Raw genomic sequence first — 25,853 nt, 5'->3', positions numbered from 1 at the left:
AAAGCTCCCCAAAGGACTTCAGCCTTTTTGACCAAGTACATAATTACCTTAATTATCTACCCTGACTTTATTCATCTTCTCATTCTCCGAAAGAGTTAAATCTTTTCCAAATATCATAGTTGCCCTTGTCTTCTCAACCTGATTCAGAGACATGTAATAAAATATGAAGCAAATTTATGATCTGTTTCAAGCCTTTTATTGCTGTATTTTTAAATTCATATATGCACATATAAGAACTATGATGTGTGAATAATTTGAACTGCTATAACAGAACGATACATTTTAGATAAAATGTAACCATATCTTTATATAATTGTCTCAGATTAAAATAAAAAGGCAAGATAGATTTCAAAGATAGACCAAACTGAAAAAACTGACAGCCATAAACTGCTAGCCAACCATAAATTAACATCTTTACCAAATGCTAACATGGTATGTCAATGGTTATCTAAAGCAAAAATTGCTTTGCCTTACAGAAGTTTAAGAATAAAGTTCATGGTTATTTTTTTAAAAAATGCATTATTTTCAAATATTTCAAAATACAAAAGTTTACAGATTTTACCAAAAGTGTGGTTTTTACTGAATAAATGTTTTAAGGAATTTTACTATTAAATGTCCATATCCATTCCTATCTCTCAATTGACAAATACTCCATACCATAGGAGGAAGTTAGATGACTTACAGCTTTTAATAAACATCAAAATAAAATTGCTCCTGTGAAAGTACAGAAATATTATCTGAAAATGCATACTTTTTCAAAAGTGTAGTTTTTAAAGTTTAGGGTCAGGATTATCCCTTGTCCTCCATTTAAAATCTTTATTTCAAGCCTATTGTTCTAATTATGCACCAGTTTCCCATATTAAAAGAATGAATGGAAAAGGCAGGAGGTATTTACACATGTGTGAACACACAAACACACACACACATTTACCCTCCTCCTTTGCTTTCAAATTTGCAAACCATTTCTTAATTAAGTATATAAATAAGGAACAATTTTATGAAAGTAATATTGTAAAGTCTGTATTGTAATGTAAAGCAGGAACACTTCATATACATGCATACATAGGTCTATATTTCTTGATCCATTTTTCACACCTTCATCTTGTAAGATGCAGCTGTCATTAGCCAGTTAATGCTCCTTTTAAAATCGATTATTTAGCTTGTGGGAATTTCCTTTTTTTAAAAGTTTGCTGAACTATATACTTGCCAAATACTGGGTCCTGCTGAATGCATACTTTTTAATTCTCTAAAAATGACTGCCAAAATATAAATATAAGAAAGTACTTCCAAATATTATTTTTTTCTTCTCATGGACAATTGTGAAACATTACCAAGATAAGAGGAAGGCATTTTAGTAGTCTCCCAATCTGTCAAATAATCATAGTACAGACAGTGAGTGAATTTTATTTAAAATAACAAGTTGATGGTTCTCAGAGATCGAGAGTTATATTGTGGTGAATGTTCCTCAGTGTGCTATTGAATATTTCCTTTTATTAGTGTCATTTGTTCATGGTTTAATACCCATTTAAAATAACTGGAACATTGACACAGATACATATCCATACCTGGTATTTTTCAGTATTCTATTTCTTCAGAATAAGTATACATTGTCAGAATTATATGGGAAAAGATAGATGATCCAGATATCTTTCTTGGGACTTTTACTTTCTTGGTTGCATGACATATACCAGGAAAATAAATTTTAATAAGTAATGTACTTAAAAATTGCAAGCTGTATTTCAAATAATGTTTGCAATTATCAGTATCAGACATTTAAAGAGAAACTACAAGAGAAAAAAACTAAGGTGCTTTAAAAAACCAACCATCTAGAGAGAGTGACTTAGAGTTGCAAACTTTCCTTCCACTATTATAGTGTTGTTTGTGACATCATCTATCAATAATTTTGTGCTTTAATAAATGTGGTTTGTATAAGACAAAATTTTAACAGTACACATACATTTTCTGAATTACCCACTTATTTTTTCAATTTTTTAACATCATTTCAAGATTCAAAGGTATCATAAACAAAGAAAAGAAGACTGACAGATGGTCCAAATCACTTTCCCTCATGGGCAGGGAATAGTGACCTTTTCTGTGTCTCTGAAGAAAGAGGCAGGACCTTGTGATTAACAGAAACCCATACTGGTTTCTGAAGAAAGTCAAGGGTCATAGTGTCATATCCCAAATTGTCTGTCAGGACATACCTGAGAAGACCCTTCACTTGTTGTTATTACTAATCTATTAGAGATTTATATTTATAGTGTTTTAAATGATAGTCACTTAATGAACTGTTTGTACCTCTATGGCTATTGAGTGTTCTCTAAATATTATTTTGGTTTGGTTATTTTACACTGTAATAAAAATCTTCCAAAGGTCAGCAAGGACCTTTATTCTACCTGGTTTTGTCTTTATGGGCAGGTTCATTTGGGGGCAGGGGGAGAGATAAAGAAAAAAAATAGTGTCATAAAGACAAAAGGCAATAATTTATAAGAAGCCATAAACCAAATTTAATGAACCCCCTTTTCCAACTTTTCCACCAGAAGAGCAGGTTGTCAGTGCCTATAGACTAACAAAATCAGACTAGCATTATTTGTATGCACATTAGGTATTGCTTGTTACCTAATGACTCATATTTCTTTCCTTCTGTTGAAAGTTATATAAGTAACAAAATAGAGTGTTTTTGGAGGGGAGGTTGACAAATTACAAGAAAAGTATCCATACAACCACTTTTCAAGTTCATATTATAGGTTGGGAAAGTCAATTTGTGGAGAGTGGCATTCAGGCAGCTGACAATATTTTCCAAATAATTAAGTTCACTACCTCTTGTAAATAAAATAAAATTAGACATTCCACTCATAAAGCCTGGGAATTTCCAAAGCTACATTTTTTCCCTGCTCCTTTTCTTTGTCATAAATTTATATATACACAATGTCATTTTAAACACCAGGAGAAAATATTATAAAAATTATTCAGGTAAACAATTATTTTTATTAACTAGTGACATTTCCCCACCTCCTCTCTACCTAAATAAATATCTTTATGTTTTCAAATTTATTTCCAGTTCAAAACAGTGTTGCTCACTTTTCATTTCTTATAACTTTACTCAAAGAAGGCAATGAAAAAAAATAATTACAACCAAAATTTAAGTTCATCAGTGAGCATGATTAGGATGATCACTATAAGATAATATATTTCTTTAGATAATAAAATCAAGAACACCCTTACAGAATCTATTATCAGTTTAGAAAGTAAAGATTGGTATGAGTCATAACTTTACTTTGCAAATTGTTTCTTAATTAATATAAGACAAAATGCTAGTTCTGTAAAGTCCCAAGTTGTAGTATGAGGGCTCACTAACTACATGCAGGGTAGACATAAATTTTTTTTCCCATTAGCATTGCTTCAAGGATCCCCAATCTCATAAGGATGAGTTTCTTCTGTGCCTTCCTCACTGTCCTCCAATCCAGATCCCATCTCCCAACTGCTGCTGAGAATTCTGGTGATGATCTAGGTTATAGCTGGGTTAAAAGTGCTGGCCCCCCCCTTACCCCTGACTTATTTTCAAAATCTTTCCACCTTGAGTCTTCTGGAACTCATTCGCTCCTCAGTCACTTCATTGTTGCAATGGTTGCAGGGTTATTCCTGTTGTTTGAATGATTTAACAGAAGTAGGGAATATGAAAATTTGAAAATCACTGATATTTGGTCCTTGGGAATGGCTTAAAATTTAAAATAGTAAACAAAATAGAACATGCCTATTTTGTATTTGATTTTGCAACTGATATTTATTTCATCTCTGGGAAGAAAAAAGATTCATGCTATAATTTCTTAATCTAACACCTATTTTTATCTCCGTAGATTATCTCAATTAACTTTTGCAAAATTCATATAATACTTTCGCTTCCTGACACCAAATCTATTTTTCCATCACCTGTATGTTCACATTCACAATTCCAGAAATGTTTGGCAGTTTCTTCATGGCTTGTTGAAATATTGTGTGCCTTCCTAAACACTGCATTGTACTCTTTGCTGACAAGTATCACGATTCAAGGGATATCTTTTAAAGTCCCTCAAGAGTTGATGGCTAAGAAGAATGAGTTTTAAGAATTTGTTCCTGAGATGGGACACCTCAGTTAGTGCATTTATTTCAAGTATGGTCAGAAAAGGATGGTGTGTTTGAACTCAGGAGACTAGTTTGGCTAAATATTAAGAAACATAATTAATGTCTCCATCATGTTAACTATGAAGACCATTAACTAAGGTGTTGGGGGTAAGGGAGAGAGGCAGATTGTGATCTCTATTGGTAGAAATAAAATAATAGTGACAAAATCACTGATCTTTTAAAAAGGAAAAAATCACAACAAAAATGTTTCAGGATTACATTTTGTTAAAATTATACAACAAGACTAATTCTGGGGTAAAAAATGGAAAGTTACTCTGAATTCTTGAAATTCACTTTAATTCAATAAACATTAAGTACCTGTTAAGACCATATACTAAACACAGGAGAACAGTTACGTGACAAGGGCCTTGTACTTAGAGAACTTTGACGGGAAAGACATTTACAAATAACTGTGACATAAGGAGAAATGTGATAATTGCAAGGAACGTGTTGAAGTGGAGTTGTATGAAAATTTTGAGGAGACAAGGAAGATAGACAGGGAGGGTTTGATGATGAAGGTGGCACCTGAAATATACTTTGAAAGAAGGGGGAGGCACATAGATACAGGGAATAAGCAATTTAGAGGCAAGTTGGAGGAGTGTTCAGCTATCCCTTCCACATTGGGACTTCCCCATTTTGACTTTTCATATATCTCATGTTGGCATAAGAAATAAAATAGGAATGTTTGGGAGTTTTGAGGAAACTGAAGATGGCACATGAAGGCCAACAGATGACACAGAGTCTATGACCAAATACTTAACCCAAATTTTATAATAATATACTGTAAATGCCCCAGAAAAGAAGAAGAAAAAACATTCAAACTTCTTCTCTGGTACAAAAGGAGAACCAAAAAAAAATTTTATATGCGTTTGCCATATATCATAGTGGTGCTGCAGACCTAAACCTCACTATGTGGAAGGGATAACTATTATCTGTTGATCTCAACTGTCTCAGTAAAGTAGAGATGAGATTACCTTTGGGGCCTGAAGGTAAAAGGGGGAAAAGTTGAAACAACTATTGTGAAGAATGTGATAACTTTCCCAGAGATGGAAAATGTAGCTAAGGCTAGTATAAATATTTTGGTAAAGAGTTTGTGATGTCTTTCAGGATTTTCACAGAATTACAGAGTTGAAAGGTACTTCAGTGGCTTTCTAGTCTAACAACATGTACTTGAAAAAGAATACTCTTTACAATATACCTGCTAAGAGGCCTCCCATCTTTGTCTGAATATCTCAAATGGGGGAAGACCCACTATCTCTTGAAGTTGCCCATTTCACTTTTGATTAGCTCCAACTAGTAGGAAGTATAATTCAGTCACTCAAGAGTAGGAGCGGAAGAGTTAGGTGATAGGAGTTAACCAGGGTTGGGGGGGGGGGTTAAGGGTATGGAGCAGAAATTATAGAAATTAAAGGATTAGAGGATGGAAGAAGAGTCACAGTAGCAAACCAACTGCAATTGGTAGATCTAAGTTCAAATTCTGACCTTGCTATTTGTTACTTGGGTGACTTTGGACAATTACCTCTGAGTCTCAGGTTCCTCATCTAAAAAATAGCAAGCTTGAACTTGATTCTATTCCAGGTCTGTCATACCACAGCCTAGAAGAATAGGAAAGAATTCTTTCACTCAAGGTTGTGATAATTAAAGGGGAATAACAGGAATGGAATGACTGAGTGGAAAAAGCGGAGGGACAAAATGAGAATTACAAAATAGTTTAAAAGAAATTCATCTTTATTATTTACAAATTAATTTAGTCATATAAAACACCAAATGGTTTTTTGATCTTCCTTTAACAGAATAATAAAAATATCATATGGTTAATAGTTAATAATATTGTCTTATTAATTTCTGTTTATACAAAGTATAAGGTTTTCTTCAAAATTTTTCTTAATATTTTGTGAATATATCTTTCTACTTCCCTATATAGATAGCTATTCCTTGCAACAAAGAATAAAAAAGAGGAAAAAAGCAGTTCGGCAAAATAAATCAACACATCTATCAACTGAATCTGACAGCACATTTAATTTTCTACTTCCATAGCACTTCACGTCAGTAAAGAGGAGAGGGAAGTACAATTTCTTATCACTTCTTCAGACTCAGGCTTAGTCATTATAATTACAGAGCATTCAATATTTTTCCCATTTATACTGTAGTCATTGTATATATTATTGATAGAGTTCCATTTACTTCATTTCTGCCTCCCCTCCCCATGGTTCTCTGAATTCCTCATAGTCACAGTTTCTTATGGTGCAACAATAAGTCATTACATTCCTACATGATTTGTTGAGTCAATTTATGTCCATTTAAGTGTGGATATTTTTGTTTCCAATGCTTTTAAAACTACACAGTTCAGCTTTGCATTTTTTTGGTTGTTTTTGACACCTGTGACTATATGTCTGGTAGTAGAACCTCTAGGATAAAAGGCAATGATTCCTTAGTTTCTTAGCATAATTCCCACATTTCCCCCCCCTGAACAATTGGTTAATTCACAGCTTTTCCAACAAGATATCATTATACCTACTTTTCCATAGTTTCTCCAGCATTGACTATTTCTTTTTGCCATTTTTGTCAATTTTGTGGGTATGAGATAAAGCTTTGGAGGTATTTTGATTTTATTTCTTTTATTCTTATTGTTTTGGAGTGATTTTTTTCTAAGGTTAATAGTTTGTAAATCTTTTTTGAACTGTTTGTTCATATTCTTAAAGCACGGATCCACTAGAGAATATGGCCACTTCATCTTGATATCAGATGCTTTTCAGGGATATATAATGCCACTTTTTTTCAGTCAATAACTTCTCTTCTTATTCTGACTGCATTGATTTTGTTCATGAAATTTTTGAACTGATTTACCTAGGATCACACAACTAATAAATGTCTAAGGTAGAAATTGAATCCAAGTATTCTTGACTTCAAATCCAACTCATTAATTAAATCACACACTGTCTCCATTAGTCTTAATTAATGAGGCTTTGATGTGCACAATTTTATATCATTTAGTATGAACTTGGAGTCAGAAGCCCCATTTTCAGTTTTGGGACTTGTCTATCCTATATTTCCTAGCTGTAATAGTATGGGTGCTGGAACTTTAGCTCTGAAGCCTTAACATTCTCATCTTAGGTGGCCATAATATTTTTATTATTTTAACTCTCAATGAGTCTGTGAATAAAGTGATTAATAACTGCCAAAGTGTGCATTTTCACCACAATTTTCTTGGCTTTGCCTGTTTGTTTTGAGTCATTTGTTTTGGGAGGCCAGAGGCAATAAGGAATCTGAAATGAGGAACATGTTTCAGGGTTGGCACTATTTGTCACGATAACTCAAAATGAATCAAATAATTCTACAAATATACCGCATTTAGGTCCCAAAGAGTGCAATGTTTAGAATAAAATTCTCAATTTCTCTTCACATTGTCTTTCAGTGGAAACAAGTAGTTATGCATAAGGATAAAGGACAAAACATTTCACTGCAGACCCTGTAACAGTGATGCCTACAGTCAGTGAAGAAGTGATATCAGTATTCTCTCCAACAATCAAGCAATTTCTAATGTGCTGAACAGTCACTGAGATCATTGTCCCTTTGTTGTCCTATACAAACAAAGATTAAGCTCTCACTTAAACTAAGTGATCTTAGAAAAAAATAAACTTTGTTCTATTGAGCTGTATGTAGTATAGAAAGCAATAGGCAGCTAGGTGAAATAGTGGCTTTAGTGCTAGGTCTGAAGTCAGGAAAATCTGAATTTAAATCCAGCCTCACATCAAAACTTAACTAGCTGTGTGACTCTAGGCAAAACATTTAACCCTATTTTTATCAGTTTTCTCATTTGTAAAAGGATCTGGAGAACGAAATGGAAAACCATTCCAACATTGTCAAGAAAATTCCAATTGGAGTCAAAAAAAGTTGGTTATGAATGAACAACAAAAAAAGCACTAAGGAACATTTTTCAAATGATGAAATATTAACATGAAATTGAAGCACTTAATCCTCAGAACCCATTTAATGAAAGCATACCCAGATTTTCATGTAATTTCACAAATTAAATATTTTCTTGAGTCTTTAAAATTTTTTTTTTGGTAGAGTTCACTGCTGACATAATTTTCCAGTACTATTCATGGGGGACTTTTCACATTGATTAACAGAACTACATTTTAATGTTTTCTCCCTTCTGTGTCTGAATACTCATAGTTCTATTATAGATTCTGTCACACATTGTCTTTAAGAACCAGACCTCATAAATTCTTCAATAATATGTTATCATATTGTAGATACAGTCTTAAAGTTATACATATTGTTAAGACATTGAACAACATTCTAAACTTAGTCAATTGAGAAAGGAAATGAGACACCCATTAGGATGTTTTGACATCATAATGCCTGCTATGGAACTGGACTATATTTTTTACTGGACAGATCATGGAATGAAGACACCCCCTACTAGGAAAGCATGTTTAAAAAAAATTAAAAAGGAGAAAAACACAATTTCATTTCCAAAAAAATTATCAACACTCCCCCCAAAAAAAGAGGAGGGAAGAAAGACATGACTATTTGGGGGCAGATGTCTTTTTTCACCCCCTTTTTAACATCTTAGCTTGTACCTAAAGGAAATATCTGACTGAGGAGGTGGTATGCCAAGAAAAATGCGAGAATCCCTGAATTTTTGAGGTTTGTCATCAATTAATTCTATATCCAAGTACATGAACAAGAGAACCAGTAACTGCTTGATCTCAAGTGTTGCTAAGAATCGACCAGGACATTTGCTGATTCCAGATCCAAATGGAATTAGGAAATATGGCACCTCTTGGCCCCTTTTGAAAAAGGTAGTTTTCTTCTTGCCATTTTCTACAAAGCGATCAAACTTAAATTCCTATAAATAAAAATTGAGATTGTCAAAATTAGTCAAGTTACATGAAATGTTTTTCATTCAATTTTGCGTCTAAAAGTTTCTTCTTCTCTCTAATTCCATAATGTTTTCTAAAATTCAAGAGGTCAAACTTGAGCAACTATAAGCAAAGCACAGCTTTCCATGTAACTAATTTAAACAGTACCAGCAAATTGGTCCCCAAAGACCAAATGGATAAGAAAAATGTCCACAAATCTCACTATTTTCTATTGTTATTACTATTGTTGTTCTTGTTATTAGCCAACATTTATATAGTGCTTAAAGTTCGCAAATAACTTTACATTTGCTGCCTTGTTTGATCCTTACAACAACACTGAGAAATAAGGACTTTTATTATCCTTATTTCACAGATGAAGGATCTGTGGTTGAAAAGATTAAGTGACTTGGGTCCCTAGGTCACAAAGTTGACTGACATCTAACACAGGAATCAAACTCAAATCATCCTGACTCAAAGTTCATCCCTCTTGTAGTGTGCCATTTTATGACCATACACTTTGTGTCCAAGATCACTAAATATAGGAATTATTCATATTTATGCATTTATAATTATTACTCATGTTTAGCCAGGCATATAAATATACATACACACACAATATACTCATGAATATATTATGTGTTCATATGTAAAGATAGATCAGTTGACAGTATATAAGCTCCTTCATCATTGCCACTACCACTGGGCTTCTCCGCTAGTGGCACAAGAAATATATGATTTTCTATTGTATTCTCCTTCCCCCTTTTGCCATATTTCAGTAGACTTCAATACTTAAGAGTTCAGAGTCACTATTACTACTTCCTAAAAGAGGAAGCATGGTAACTTGGAGGCCCTGATCTGATGTACAAAACTTGTCTCTGTCATTTAACCACATGACCTTAGGGCAAGCTCTCTTAACCTTTTTCCTACCTCAGATTTCTCATCTAAAAAATGATAATAGTAATACTGACCTTGTTCACCTTACAAAATTTTTCAAAGAAAAAAATTTATAGTTAATAAATGTAAGCTTTTAATCATTTTACTTATTAGATAAGCTTTTGTGGGCTACCTAACCATCCTTTATAGCTCTGTTTCTGTAGGAGAATACTTTTTAAGTATCATACAATCGATTTATAAGCAGACTTTTGGAATGTAGCCTACTTGTAAGTGGAAATTGCCTGTTAAATTATTCTTAGGACAGTGCTTAGTCACTTACTGACAATTAAAGAGGAGCAACGAGTTGGAGAGGGGACTGCCAGTTCTAGGTTTTAATTAATAAAATATTGACTACATGCCTTTTTTGTGTGTATATGTGTGTGCATATTTTCCTTGTGGGGATTTTATTTAAATGAATTCAAAATAAGACATCATTTAGGATTAACTCTGTGTTTAAATCCAGTTTCATATAGGTTACATTATGTATAACAGAAATATTATGGACACAGTTTAGCTTGAGTCTTGGGCTTGTCATTTTAATTTCTCTTTGCTGTCAAAATGTGATGGTTCAAATAACACTTGAGTTTCTGAGAAAAGGCTGGGTGACCTTATTTCAGCCTATGGTGAATTATGCTATTTATTCAATTAGTGCACGTGGTGTGCATGAAAATGGACAGCTCCTTTCTGTTCTTGATCTTTCATTAGCATGAGTCCTGCTCAGTGCACAACTTACACATGGACTACATAAAGTCAATGCGAAGAAGCAAGTCAAAGAGACACTACTTGGGAAAAAACATTATTATAGGTATCTTATTTATAAAACTACTGAAAAAAGTGGTTTCATTAGTTCCTAGCCTAAATATGATACTTATCTGATCAGATGAAACATTTTCAAACTAGTGTCTGATTGACTGAGTCCATGATTTAGTCTTGTCAAAATTTACTTTAAAAACGTAAGGTACTCCATCACTGTTTTCTCAGAATCTCCATAAGCAAACATACATAGCCAATACATGCATGCATCTGTAAAATATGCTAGAGAAGCAAATGACAAACCACTCCAGTATCTTTACCTAGAAAACCCCAAATGAGGTCAGGAAGAGTTGGAAAAAACTAAAAAAACAGCTCAACAACAACTTACATATAATCTTATGATTATGTGATAATGAAGCCTTAAAATCCTTTCCAAATCTTAAAAATTAAGGTTCTTCCCTCTTTACACCAACTTTTCAAGGCTTCATTATCATACAACAATAGGACCATAAATTTGAGTTCATTGGAAGCTTAAAGGTCATCTATTCCAATACCCTTATCTCACAATTATGGAAGCCAAGACCAAGAGAAGTTAAATGACTTGACAAAGTCACGCAGAAAATAAATCAGGATTTGAACCCCAATCTAAACTTCACCACTTGTCTTCGAAAATAAAGTGCCCAAATAGACAACCAGAAACTTCTTTTGAGGACAATCACAGTATTTTATTAAAATATTTGCTTTTGGGGTGGTGGGGTGGTGCAGTGGATAGAGCACCAGCCCTGGAATCAGAAGTACCTGAGTTCAAATCCTCCCTCAGACACTTAATAATTACGTAGGGCAAGCCACTTAGCCCCATTTGCCTTGCCAAAAAAAAAATTTGTTTTCACTTGCAAAGACAAATTCATGCCCCAATGCATACATTTTCAAAACTTTGCTTTGAATGATGTAATAATAATAATAATAATAATAAATATTAAATTGAAGTTTATTAGCACTTAATGTTTACAAGCCATCAGGAAAAGAGAGACAAAATCCAAACAGTTCCTGCTACTGGACAATGCACTTTTTGTCAACTACCTTTATCCCTATGAGGAACTTAGATTTTAAGTACCTTGTAATATTGGTGAATTTAGTAATATTTGATACTAGGGCATAAGAGAGATGGATCAGAATTATTTTTAGCAGTTAGAACTAAGCACAAAACTCTTACAAATTATTTTCTTCTGTTAGAACTAAAAGTAGATGAATATTACTTTTTAGGATCACAGTTTTTGAGTCAGAAAGGCCCTACATATCAACTGAGTAAAAAATTAGAATGTGCAAATAAGGCCCAAGTCACTTACATACCCCAGCTAGGGATAATGGAATAGGATCCCAGTTCTATTTCATTGGTTTTCAGAACTGAGACCATGGTTAAGATGAGGAAAACAGACCTAGGCAGGGGAAATGACTTGCCAAGCATCATATAAATACTACATGGGAGAGCCAGGATACAAACCGCAGCATTCTCTGATTTCTGATTAGCTTTAACAACATAAATTCTTAAGCATAAATGTGTGTGTATTTATATATAGGTTTCCTCAATTTAGAGAAGATTTTTGAGGTCAGCACATGGTGATGGTGGTTATTTGACAGTCATTTAGGGAAATATTCATTCGTAAATGGGATATATTTCAGCAACAATTTTCCTTTAATTACAAACTTGATGGTGAGATTTTAAAATAAAACACCAAATATCCCAAACAAGGTATTTTTTTTTCTCTTGTCTTTCTACTCCTTAGCCCTTTGGATTCTTCAGGGAGAAGGATCCTCTCTATTTTCGGATATGAAACTCCTCCAACTCACCCCACCCACCAATTCTAACTCTAGCTCCATGAACAGCAATTTAATCAAATTTAATCTGGAAATGACAAGTCAGTCATTTGCCCTATGCTCATGATCTCTGACTTTCCTTGTTTAAAATATTTCTTCCTAAGCACAGTTTCCCAATATGTATTATCTTCTCCAGTTAGAATGTAAATTCCTTGAGGGGAAAGACTATCTTGTTTACTTAAATCATTGATAAATTAACAAGCTATCCTGTCCTGATAGCTTCATCAGGTAAGAATGTCCCTACTGAATTAATTACTAGCTCAAAAGCATTAATTTGAGACATAACTAGTAAATCAATTCAGAATCTAGTAAGAGGTCCACCTTGAGAGGGATTGGTTTAGGTGGGAGGGATTGGTACTGTGATGAGAAAAAAAGGGGAGAATCAAGTCTTCAGTCTCTTTGTCACCCTCTACCCCTTCATGGGAAATTTTAAAACTGGTGACCTGCCTGACCTATATGCAAAGGACATCAACCCAGCAGCCCAGATATAGTGTATTATAAGCAATAGCAAATATCCAATGACTTGCCACAATCAAAAGCAAACTTATGATGGGAGAGCTTTTTAGTAATCACTTTAATTTTGAGTCTGATGCATTACAGACCAAATAAATATTTAAGAATGGAGTGCTTGCCCTCAATTATGGGGAGGCTCTGGTTTTTAATTTCTTGTTGTATCTTCTCAGTAAAAATCCCTTTGTAAAATATTGAGTTAATTGATATGGAGGAAAAATCAATTAGTTAATTAATTACATATTAGAATGATATTACTAAGGGATATAGTACTAAAGGAACATACCATATAGAGGATCCTGAGTGATGGTACTAGAGAAATAATTCCCAAACCTAGGATTACCCCTTGAACTCTGAGGAAAGGAAAAAATACTGATCTAGGAACCTTATTTGCTAGTTAATTACGGGTTAAGGGTAACTTGCAGTTCAACTCTGTAATTGCTGTGGGTAGAGCCCTTGGGATTCTCTGTAGGATTAGATTTTCCTTTTGATCTAGGATGCATTGGAACATGACAAACTCATCAGATTGAGCAAAATTCTACACAGAGGACAGCTGAAAGCCATACTATGCCAGTGAGGAACTTGATGAGGATTTTATCTTCATAAAAGAAGGAATGGCCCCTCTGAAAGTCTTCCAGGAGTCTATGGTACCACTTTTTTGCTAAATGTGTGTTAAGCCTGAGCCCACTTGATTCTTTATTCTATATGAATTTATGGGAAAACATACTCCTGTTTGGGAGCATGCTTTGTCCCAATTGTACTGCATTATGCCATCTTAGAAAATATATATTTCTTTTTATTTTAGTTTTTTTTTTTTGCAAGACAATAGGGTTAAGTGGCTTGCCCAAGGTCACAAAGCTAGGTAATTATTAAGTGTCTGAGGACAGATTTGAACTTAGATACTCCTGACTCCAGGGCCAGTGCTCTATCCACTGTGCTATATAGCTGCCCTAGAAAATATATATTTCTAAAAAGTAATTAAGTTTATAATCTAATTTATATTAACTACTAACCAATGGGGGAAACACCACAGTGGGAAATTGGGTTTGTTAGCATTAGAAAGGAATCCATAGTCCTTTGGTGTCACCCCTAGAGAACTAAGGGAGATGTAGTCAGTCATTTTCCAGGAATTCAGTCTGTCAATACAAAAGAGGTGATAGGACAGAGCTTGCATTACATTTGTATTTGAAATTCTAAAACAGCACTTAGTCCATAGTAACATGAACAAAATGCTAAACGTAAAGTCAGGAAGACTTGAATCTAAATCCATCCTCAGATATTTATTGTGTGGCTCTAGGCAAGTCACAACTTTTTACATAAAATGTAAAATGTGGGAAATTATAATATTTAATCCCAGAACTTTTATGAGAACAAAGTGACATAATATTCATAAAGCATTTTACAAACATTAACATGCTACATAAATATTATTTAATATTACTATAATATTTTAAATTAATAATTCAATCATTCAATAATTGTGTATTTCCTCCCTTTCCCTCATCCACACATATAAGCATACATATACACAAGATCTCTGTAATCTTGCCCAACTGACAAAGTATAAGACATTTTTCCCTCTTAGAAGAAACCCAGATCTTAGTCTTCTCCATCAATTATGTTTGAGGAGCTACTACATTCTTCATCAGTACTACTACAGACCTATCACTAAGAAGGATAAAACTATTCCTAATCCCATCCATATTCAATTCTGTTGAAAGAAACTTTTTTCCTCCAAGAACATTTATTAATCAAATTTCATCAGCATGAGAATCTTCCACTACCAGATAAGATCATAGTCAGTCTGTAACTTAGCAGGTAAAACCTAACATTTAAGTGACTTGAATAGGATCACAAAACAAATAGGTCTTAGAAGCAAGATCTGGATTCAGATCTTCTTGACTCCAAGGCCATCCTCTATCCATTCTACTTTACTATAATAAATAAAAATATATGAACATTAGTTCTGATTATTAGTATCCTGGCATCATGATTAAGCTGCAAATAGTCAAAAATTTTTGTTTTGATTATCTAAGAGAGGATGCTTTTAACCAAGTGAATAAGTATACCCTGTAGATTGTACCAGTCTTTCTTCACCTCTGGGGTCACTTGGTGAGATATTCTCTTTTCTTTCTTCTCCTTCATCAATTTTACTGTCCTCCTATTCACCTGCTACTTATTTTTCTTACTCTGAATACTCTTGCAAGTTTCTCAGAAGAGAAATTTGATCTTGAATATTCACTAATTTTAATCCACTTAGTATTTATTTGCTGGGGTCTCTAAGAATAAAAAAAAAATGGTAAGACAGCTATTATTTGACCCAGTCAAAAGCTATGATTCTGTAGGTGTGGTGAAAGAGGTCAAAAGTTTCTGGAACTTTAAAGACCCTGTGCTTTGGGTATACCCAGTCTGAGACTGTATGAATATGATGGGCTCAATCTTTTGTCTGCAGTGACCACAATCAATATGCTAAGTTGGCTGAAGAGATGTAATCAGTTTTTGAAAAGACTCCCAGATCTGAGAAGCATGAAGGCACTAGGAGATTTTCCGGGGGGGTTGATTTGTTTCGGCCCTAGAGATCACTTTTTAGAAAAGCAGAGTGACTGGGCTGCTTCAGAGCATTTAGAATTCACCAGTGCAGTGCAGCTCTAGCTTCCTGGAATGCCAGGATATTGTGGTACCCCGCTACAACCACTGCATTATGTTTTCTGGCAGACACACAGAGACATTTTCCCCAAATAATTGTGTTCACTTCTGTCACAAAAATTTTAAAAGCTGTAAAAGGCAAGGAAATAAGTTGGGGGACCTGAGAAAGTACTACAATAAAACCTCATGATATTGTTTTTCTAAAAGTCTATGACATATTATTTCCTCAGTGACATTTTACTTGACCATTCAAGTTCTTAAGGCTGAATAAACTTATTAGTTCTATATATTGGTGTATAAATTAAGGTTACAAACTACTTTCCTCACAGTCCTATGAGGTAGATGTGTGAGTTATTATTATTTCCCATTTTTCAGATGAAGAAACTGAAATACAAAAAAAGATTAGATTTGTTCAGAGTGGAACAGTTGATAAGTATAGTAGAGACACTTTGGATTTTTTTAAAACCATTGGTTTAGAGAGAGTAAGACTTTGGACTCTATGATGATGTAGATTTGTTATAGAGGCTTATAGATTTTGTTTAAGCCTATTTCTATCATACTATTCTCCGAAGCATTGAGAACACATTAAAAGACTTAATCAATGAAGAGGATTTAATAAACACTTACTCTGTGCCAAGTACATTAGTGATATAGATTAAATTATAATTTTAGTAGTAATACAATTTATAAATTAGTTAAAAGGCTGGTAGTATGGGGCAGTTAGTGATGCAATGGGCAGAATCCTGGACTTGAAGTCACAATGACTCAACTTCCTGATTTCATTAGAAGAAATGTATTAGCTGTGTGACTCTGAGCAAGTCACTTAACCCTATTTGCCTCAGTTTCCTCATCTGACAAATGAGGTGGAGAAGGAAATGTCAATCCACTCAAGTATTTCTGTTAAGCAAAACCCTAAATGGTAGAGTTGGACAGAACTCAAAAATAATTTAAGAACAATAAAGGATAACATACTAGATGTTTAAAGGTAGGAGTATGATAGTCCTTTGAGTTCAATTCTTGGACATTTGGGTTTATAGACCATGGAGAGCATCACCCTTTCCCCATTCAGTGAATAGCTCAGGCTACAACAGTAAACATTGTTGCTAGTAACTGAGTAATCTTTAGTTTGGAACATTGTAGTCTCTGACTCACAACTTTAGAATGGATTATATGGTATAGGGTTATTATGGAGGCCTGTCTCAAACAAAGTATATGACAATAATCCTAATTTACAATTGTATAATTTTAGAAAATATTTGCTCACAAAACCCCTTTGAAAAGTACTGTATTATCACTTTATTCTATAAATGAGAGAAATAAGGTTCAAAAAAAGTGGTAATCATGTTGTGTCACAAAATAAACAAATGATAGAACATTCAAAATAAATCTCCAGATCTTATTTTTACAAGTCTAATAGTCACTTTCCTTAAAATGAAAGTGAAGATGATTTAATGATGACATTCTGAATTATATAAATTATCTTTTTCATAATTCACCCCATCCTTAATTTCATAAATTAGACTATATTCAAATTCAGTCAGATTCACAAATATCTAACTACTTATATGGCATATCTGAAAATGATCCTGCCATGAACTTGTATATAAGGACATAGAAATCTACCTTTCTGAAATTGCATTTCACTAAAGAGATCATTGTTACAACATCCCTTCTCTCAAAGCTAGGGAAGAGTAAGATCATATTCAATTTGCATGCAGGTGATGAACCTCAGAGGTTGTATTAAACGATGAGCCAGGGTGGATTAATTTCCAGTCTTTGATATTCATTAACTCTCATTTCAGAAAAAAATACAGGAAGATGACACAATTATAACCAGAGCTTTAGAAATAAAGCAACAGTTTTACAAACACAAGTTTACCACAGTATAATAAATGCTCAAGAAGGGGCAAATCCTTATAATAAGAAATAAAACCAAAAAGATTCTGGTGCAAAGAACACTCTTCTAATGTTAAAATTTGGAAAAAGTCAATCATGCTTTAAAGACCTCAAACTAGAAAGTTCACATTATTTGATGATAAATCCCTCTTCTCTTGAATTCAAAGCCAGCCTCAGACATTTACTAGGTGTACAGCATTGAGTAGTAAATCACTTAACTCCAATTGCCTCAAATGTTTTTTAATCCCTATTCTATAATTTTCTTTGTATAACATGCTTCCTCAGATTCTTATACTTCTATTCAATGACCACAAGCAAACTAAATTTATATATCATATTTATGAAAGTCAAAATATAATAATTTTCTTTGAAAAGAAAAATAGCTTTGACCCTGTATTTCTCTCTTGATCAGTGAAAAGAGGACTATATTTGGGTCAGAGTAAATAAGTTCAAATAATAGCTATACCATTTTCTACTATTTGTATGCCATCCCCCCCCCAAAAAAAAACTTCAATTCTCATTCATCTGGAAAAAGAGGGGCTTAGACTAGATTACCTCTAAGGTCTCTACAAGTTTTAAATCCATGATCCTATGACCTATGGATACTAGAAAACACAACATGAAATAGGAAGACTTTGTTTGTTTGTTATGAATGAGTTGAATATTCCCTCTTAAGAGTTAATATTCCTAGTGAAGTCCTCTCAGGGTTAAAAATCATTAAAACAAAGACAGACTATTACTCTTAAGACTATTTTTGGAAGAAAGAAGGAGAGAGGCCTTGCATTCCCAGCCAGACACCTTCCTAATTCTGTTAGGGAGGGAAATAGTGGAATACTTCCAGAGAAGAGACCTTGCATTCTTAGGTAGCCACCTATTTGATGTTGGACTGGGAGAACAGTAGACTGCCTCCTCTTGTTTGGTGATAAGTACTAAGAAGACCTTGCATACTCAGACATTAACTCATTTAGATAGACAAGGAAAGGCCATTAGAAATCTGATAGTCTCACTATTTGGATAGTGAGGCAATATTCTATGAAAACATTTTATTCTTTTCTTTGTTACCAGGTAGATTTTTCACATAAAGATTGTAACTCTGTGAAAACCTTAACCAATCAGGTTGGAAGAGAAGGGACTGTGAGGGGAATCACACTAGGCCATATAATCTTCTTGCTTGACTGTCACCTCAGGGAAACTTCTTTATCTTCACTACCTTTGTGAGACTTGGAGTGTGCCCTTTTCTCAAGAAAATCCAAACAAACTTTATCTTTTGCTCAGAGAAGTCTCTATATTGTTTAAGTGGATTTTTATCCCACACATGAAGAACAACAGAATATAAACAAATCTCTCATAAAAGCTACAAATTAGGAGTGTAAAAAAAGAACTGTAAAAAAATGCAACATCTGAATGTTTACCTCTGGCTGTTCAAAGATTTCTGGGTCATAGTGCAGGATTGGTGGGAAAATGATAATGTGATCTCCTTTTCGTAGATTGACTTCTTCATTTTCTAAATTTAGAATGATATCCTCTTCATTATAACGTACATTGCAAGAAAATGAGCACATTCGTAAGGCCTCATTAATGATACTTTCTGTAGTAAGAAAAAGATCAACAACAATTAGTTAATAAATTATGGATGATTCTTAGAAAGACCACCTAGCTATCCATATACTGTCTAAAGTAGGGACAGAAAATGACTGGTCTAAGGGTTGCAGAAGGCTCATGAAATTATTTGGTCTGGCATTGCCAAGACAATCACAAAATTCAATAAATCTAGGAGTTTTTTAGGGGTGAATTAATTAAATATATGACCAAATATAGCAAGATAATTTTTAAGTTGACAACTTTGTAGAACCTGCCAATGATGTTATAAATATCCAAATGACCTTTGGCAGAAAAAAGGTTCCTCAATCTTGGCCTAAAGGATCAATTTTAAATAAAAATATGCTTTCTTGCATCTGGGATCAAAAGGAAAATAATTCATGGAAGTAACCAATGAGGAAGAGGAAGGTAAGAAAGCAAAAAAGAATCTTTAAATGTCATGATACTTCACATATTGATGCTTTGGTATATCAAGGTATAACTGATATTGTCAGTTAGTTGGAAGGAATCTTACAAGCTCTAAGTATTCCTTCATCTGGAATACAATCTTTCAAGCTTCTGAGGGAAGTGATGTTTTTGTCCTTCATTCTTGAAGAAGATCATGACATCAGGGAGGTGATGCCATTGCAAGCATATGAATTGGATTTGAGTGAGGAGTGCTACCTGCTTACTTTCTCTTTCAGAGTCATCTGGGTTCATTGGCCAGATATGAATCAGAATGACTAGAGATGTCCTTGGATGTGAGACAATAGGGATTAAGTGACTTGTCCAAGGTCACACAGATAGTGTCAACTGTCTGAGGCTGGATTTGAACTCCAGTTCTCCCAACTCCAAGTACAGTGCTCTATCCACTGTACCAAAATTATTCTGAGGGAATTAATGCATTCTAGTGAAAGATTGTCTCATCTTTAAGAAAACTAATAATATTTTTCAAAGCTAGATTAACTGTTAAAGAAACATTGTGATCCTTAGTAACACACATTCCCTTATGTTAGTGGTAAATAAAGTAGAATTCAGTACTTGTTCGGAAAATACTTTAGGAGAACCTATATCCTTCTCAGGACCTAAGTAAAATAATCAGGCTCTATGTCCTGGAAGACTCCAGAAGCTGAATGTCCTTGCTTTCCCAGTGGCCTTCACCTTTTGCTCCTAGCACGACAGATTTTATGGCTAATTTCCGGCAATTTATCCTGGCAGTTTGAGGAGGAATTCCTTTGGGAATAATATGCATAATTTGCATAAATCATTCTGATAGCATGCATATCAGGATGTAGCTCCTGTCTAGGTCTGCATCTTTCTCTTCATAATCAAAACTGACTATTTTTCCTCCAGCATGCCTGGGATGGGGGCTAGAATATAAAACCTGATTCCTTCTACTCATCAATGCAAAAACAGCTCCAAATAGTTTCTTTCCCACAAAATAATAAGTGGCTGTGTTTATAGCTTACAACCAAAACATATGTATGCATACACACACAAATTCTCTTTTTGTGACCAGTTAGCAAGGCTTTGTAGCCCACAATACAAATAGTTTATACATTATGAAAGATGGACATTTCACAGCAGAGTTGTGTCTGCATAAAAAAAAAGGTTGGTTTCACTAAAAATGAAATCTGTGTCCAGCTTGCACAATAAATTAAAGGGTTGGGGGAGGAGGGGGTCCAAGCTTGAATGTTTTGTCACAGGAGGTTTTTCCTTAAGTGTGCAGTTGTCTAAAGAAATGAGGCTGAGTGGTCAGGGAAGTGATTCGATGTGATGTAAGATGAGGTTGTGCATATTCTTTTTGACTGCCTTTGTTACTATAATCAGCCTGAGCCAAATCCCCTTGTTGATGAGGAAACCAGGAAAAAAATAAAATCATGCACACACACAAACACATACACATACACATACACACACACAAACACACACACACACACACACACACACACACACACACACACACACACACAACTTTGGTTCCAGAACATGGCCTTAACTGCAGATAGCTGCGAGGCACCCAAGACGATAGATTTCAACTGGCAGCCCTGGCAAGCAAACTTTCCAGACTTCATAGGCAACACTCAGCCCCAATAGATTGCTGTCCACTTCCTTAGAAAACCTTCTAAGATAATACCATGTTACCCTGTTGGTGGGAAATGGTAGCTGACATATGTTCCCCCCAACAAGTCCAGTAAGGAGGGTGGAGGAAGAAGAAAAGCTCAGAAATCAGAGTGTCCCCTGTGAGGCACAGGTTCCCATTTAACAGCCGGACTAACACAGTCAGGGCTATTGGCGGTCTGGGCCCACTGTGCTATCACGAATGACAATTGGGCAAGCCTGTCTTAGGCAGAAGTTAATCACAATAATGGAGCGCGGAGTGCAGCGTGGTGGTCAGATCATAAATGACAAATCTGTCTTACCTTCCAGGACCAGTTATGTGTGGAAGGCGAGCTTGGCGCTCACTCGGGGCAATCATGCTGATAATCATTAGATGACAAAAGTAATGAGTCACATTATGATCAACAAAGGAGAGTGGGGCTTATGTGGGCCTGTGAAGTATCACACACACAAGTGGACACACACATACACACACAGACATACATGCACACACACAAACACACACACACACACACACACACACACACACACACACAAGTTCCTTTTCCAGAAAGCCCCTGTATATGAGGATGTGTGTATAGGGAAGTGCTAAGTTGAAAGAATGACAAGTGCCCCATAAAAGCCGCTGCATCGACTTGCAGTTGTCATCGTTGGGCAGACACCAGCCAGTGCTACTGACAGACCAGCTGGGCAGCTCAAGAGGACTTCTATTCGGCACCATGAGGAACAGTAAATTATCCGGCACGGTAAAGCAACATCTGTTTCTATGCTAGTGCCGAACAAACAAGGCAATTTAAAGCATACCAAGGGATAACCAAGCAGCAAATGAACATGACCCTCATTTTTCCCCCCTTCTTACACATGAGGTGCTAAACTTCCTTGTACAAGCTCCATATCAGAAGAAGCCAGGTTGCTTTTTTGATAAGGTGTTGTCAGAGAGGGCTTTTTTTTTAGTTTTTTTTTTACAGATTTCCAAAATGTAAAGAGAAAGCTCGTAGTATTGTTATTCTTAGAATCCTCCTACTTCTATCTTCACTTCTTTTATACCAAAGCTAGCACTTAGCTCTCAATTCACTCTAAATTTTTTTAAAAGAAACCCTGTTTCAATATACTTATAAATATTCAGTCTTTAAACCTAATTTGCTATACTTAGTTCGCATGCCTTCAAGCATTTGTCTTCCAATTTCCACTGAATAAATGCGTACTAATGAGAAATAGAGCAAGCTGCTGAGGCAAAACTGGGTGACTTGAGCCTGGCCTGCCACCAGCTTGTGATAGGCAGGGAAATTGAGTTAAAATGAAAAGTCTTGTCAGCTGAAATACAACATGGTAGCCAAACAACAAGCTGTCAATCATCCAGCCCAGACAAGGGACCGCAGGTAATAAAAGGTCACTGGGAATCATTAGTTCATTTGGCTTTCATATGTAAGTTAATTTTAATTAAACACTATCTTTAAATGTTTTATAAAACTTATTGTGCATAGTGGATGGCTAATTTATACTAACATTTAGCAGGTAATGGGGCACCATAATTATTAGAGTAGATTGTAGGAACAATTGCTATCAAATATGCAAATATTTTGATCATTTACAATATGCATCTCAGTGTGCCAACAATAGCCAGAATGATGATTAGAGGGAAGATGTCTGTACTTTCAGATGAACAAGACTGACCCATGTATCACAGAAAACAGAGTTCTCTTCCAAGCCCTGACATCCCCTTCAACCATTTTGATTCTCCATTGCTGATTGCAATTTCATTCAGTCTCTTTGTCATAAAGTTGTTTTCTGAGCAGCTATTGCTCCTAAGGCCCTTTGGTGATGTGTTAGAGGGGGAAAAAAACTTCCTTAGGGTGATGGCACACAAAGGCAGAAAAATAAAAGAAATATTGTCAGATGGAGATGCACATATCACTTCTCACTGAAAATTTTCAGAAATTGGGCTGCAAAACTGTCAGATGATTTCAATTTATTGCAACTTGTGCACCCAAAATATAGCCTAGGTATAATATCAATAATAACTCCATTTTTGTAGCAATCTAAGGATTTCAAAGCACTTTTCTTATGACAACACTGTGTTGTATATAGCACAAGTATTATTAGCCCCATTTTACAGAGGATGAAATTAAAGTTCTGAGAGGCTCAGAAACTTTCTCGGTACCTTATCACTGACATGTATCTGGGTTAGGATTTAGACATTTAAACCCAGGCTTTTAATTTCAAAGCTTAGTGCTTCATCCACTTATGATATTTCATTTATGTGTATTCATCTTTTTGTGAACTGAATACACTGAGAAGTGGAAACCTGATAATTTTGACTGTTTAACTAATCAGTATGGACTGTTGTACAACCTCTTCCATTATGGCCGACCATGAATATAGATAATAGGGAGGAATATGGAGGAGAGAGCCACAACAGCTATGTAGTCATGCTGATGTACATCTAGTCTTAGAAGATTGGAGTGAAGGGATGTGATATGATACAGCTGCAATCCATACGAGAAAGCAGTTCTAATATATTGGACAAAAATATGTCTACACTATATATCTTAAATTGTGGCTGGCTTAAAATAGGAAACATGTTCTTCATGGGAATGAGTAGATGAGTAGATGAGTAGAACAATATGGAATATAACCAAATAATTTTTAAAGACTGGTCCAATTTTTGAATACTGAGGATGGATTTTAAAATTTGTAATTTTAATTTGCAATTACTTAAAATATACTTCCAACTTGCATGTAGAATGACAATATATAAAATACATAAGTATGAACAAATATTTATATTATAAATATACTATACACACACACACACACATCCTGCATGAAGTATATGTTAGCTTAGGCATTATGGATGCCACCAACAGAAACCTGACTCAAGTATAACTATAGTATTAGATTTGCTGAAATAAAGGACACTAAGTAATACTAATTCCTTCATTCAGTAAGTATTCATGAAGTGCCTACTAGATATAAGGCTTCTGATTATACTAATATTTATGATTCTTAGACTCAAATTACATTTAAATATTCAAATAGATCTGTGATCGCATTAATATGGCAGTGATGCCAAGAACGATCCACTCATGAAAGTGACCCTGTGTGACTCTGGTTCTTGCCCTCTCAAAAATTTACCATGGGGACCTACTGAAAATGCTGAAGGAAATTGCTCAATTTCTGTTATATCTAAAGATGCTGAGGTTCTCCAGATGTTCCTATTTCTGGATGGGACTTTTCTGATTGCATGAAGTCCTACATTGCAAAATCTTCTTCAAGAGCTCAGTAATGACTCAAAGGAATTTGGCCGGTCTATCTATACAGGCTCTGGAGGGAGAAAGTAAGGTTGGTGACTTAGCACAGCAACCCCTTACTCAAATCCATTCATGTGCATGTCATGGTATTGTCTCCCTGATGTGGTGCTCTTCTTTGAGAATGAAGGACAGACAACATTAGGACAATGTAAGATGAGCATAAGGTGCTTTACAAACCTCAAAATGTTTCATAAATACTATTTATCTTTAATATGCATTTAGATGGTCACCATATAGATCATGTCCAAAAGAATATGTGCATATACACATATACACATATATGTATTGGTTATGTGACAAGAACAAGAAATGATAGACAACCAGAATGCTTCACCAGTGCCCTATAAATATCAAGAAAAAGACAGTAAGACCTTTTGGCAAGTTGTGTGGATTCCCTACAAATTTTGAGAATAGAGAAGAGTGGCATTTGACAGCAGGGATGAACTACAATCTACATTACTGAAAGGAATACTAGAAGCAATGAGACCACAGATTGATATGAAAATTTGTATAAGTTGTAATAAATATTCAGAGAGGGGGAGTAGGTCCAAAGAAGTTCAAAAAAAGTTTAAAAAATGTTCAAAGATGGCTATTTCTACAATACGATATCTAACATAATTTCAGAAAGTATTACAGTTATCATTACTTTTATAATGAGGTACTTACATATATTTAAAGATTCAGAATATTCAAATAACTTTGTGATACCAACTGAAATCCTGTCCAAGTGAGTCCTAATACAAAAATGTATAGATGAATTATTTGCACTATGATAAATTCATACCTCTACAGTAATGGCAAATCTTCAAACAAGGAAAAATTCATTGCTTCTGAAGGTGAAGGCAAAGATCCAGGGCTTGATACATTTCAATCAATTCAATTAAACAAGGATTTATTTTGTGCCTTCATTATTTATTAAGTGCCTACTATGTGACAACCACTAAATAAAGTTTCCTGCTGTCAAGGGGTTTATATTCTATTGTAAAGAAACAATATTATTTAGATAATTCAATATAAAATACGTGCAGAACAAATACAACGTAATTTCAGGTGAAGAGAGAATATTAACAATAGGAAAGATCTTTTGTAAAAGAAGGTACTTGAACAGGACATATATATGATTTTATATGTAATATAATCATAGATGTACATATACAGTTGGAATATATATGTGTGTGTATGCTGAATGTCTGTATGT

At 34.5% G+C, this 25,853-nt stretch overlaps 1 protein-coding gene across 1 annotated transcript in view; it reads right to left on the bottom strand.

The window, feature by feature from the left end:
* Positions 1 to 5,907: 5,907 nt before the first annotated feature.
* Positions 5,908 to 25,853, bottom strand: part of CYP7B1 (cytochrome P450 family 7 subfamily B member 1) — a 260,035-nt gene continuing 240,089 nt past the window's right edge. Inside the window, exons 5-6 of the mRNA XM_074201033.1 lie at positions 19,058 to 19,233; positions 5,908 to 9,019 (exon numbers count right to left, since the gene is read on the bottom strand). Coding sequence (XP_074057134.1) covers positions 8,732 to 9,019; positions 19,058 to 19,233 — 464 coding nt within the window. The 3' untranslated portion in view covers positions 5,908 to 8,731. The remainder of the gene's footprint in view (positions 9,020 to 19,057; positions 19,234 to 25,853) is intronic.

Source organism: Macrotis lagotis, chromosome X, assembly GCF_037893015.1.
Source record: "Macrotis lagotis isolate mMagLag1 chromosome X, bilby.v1.9.chrom.fasta, whole genome shotgun sequence".
Taxonomy (NCBI): Eukaryota; Metazoa; Chordata; class Mammalia; order Peramelemorphia; family Peramelidae; genus Macrotis; species Macrotis lagotis.
This window is presented reverse-complemented; position numbering and strand designations above follow the sequence as displayed.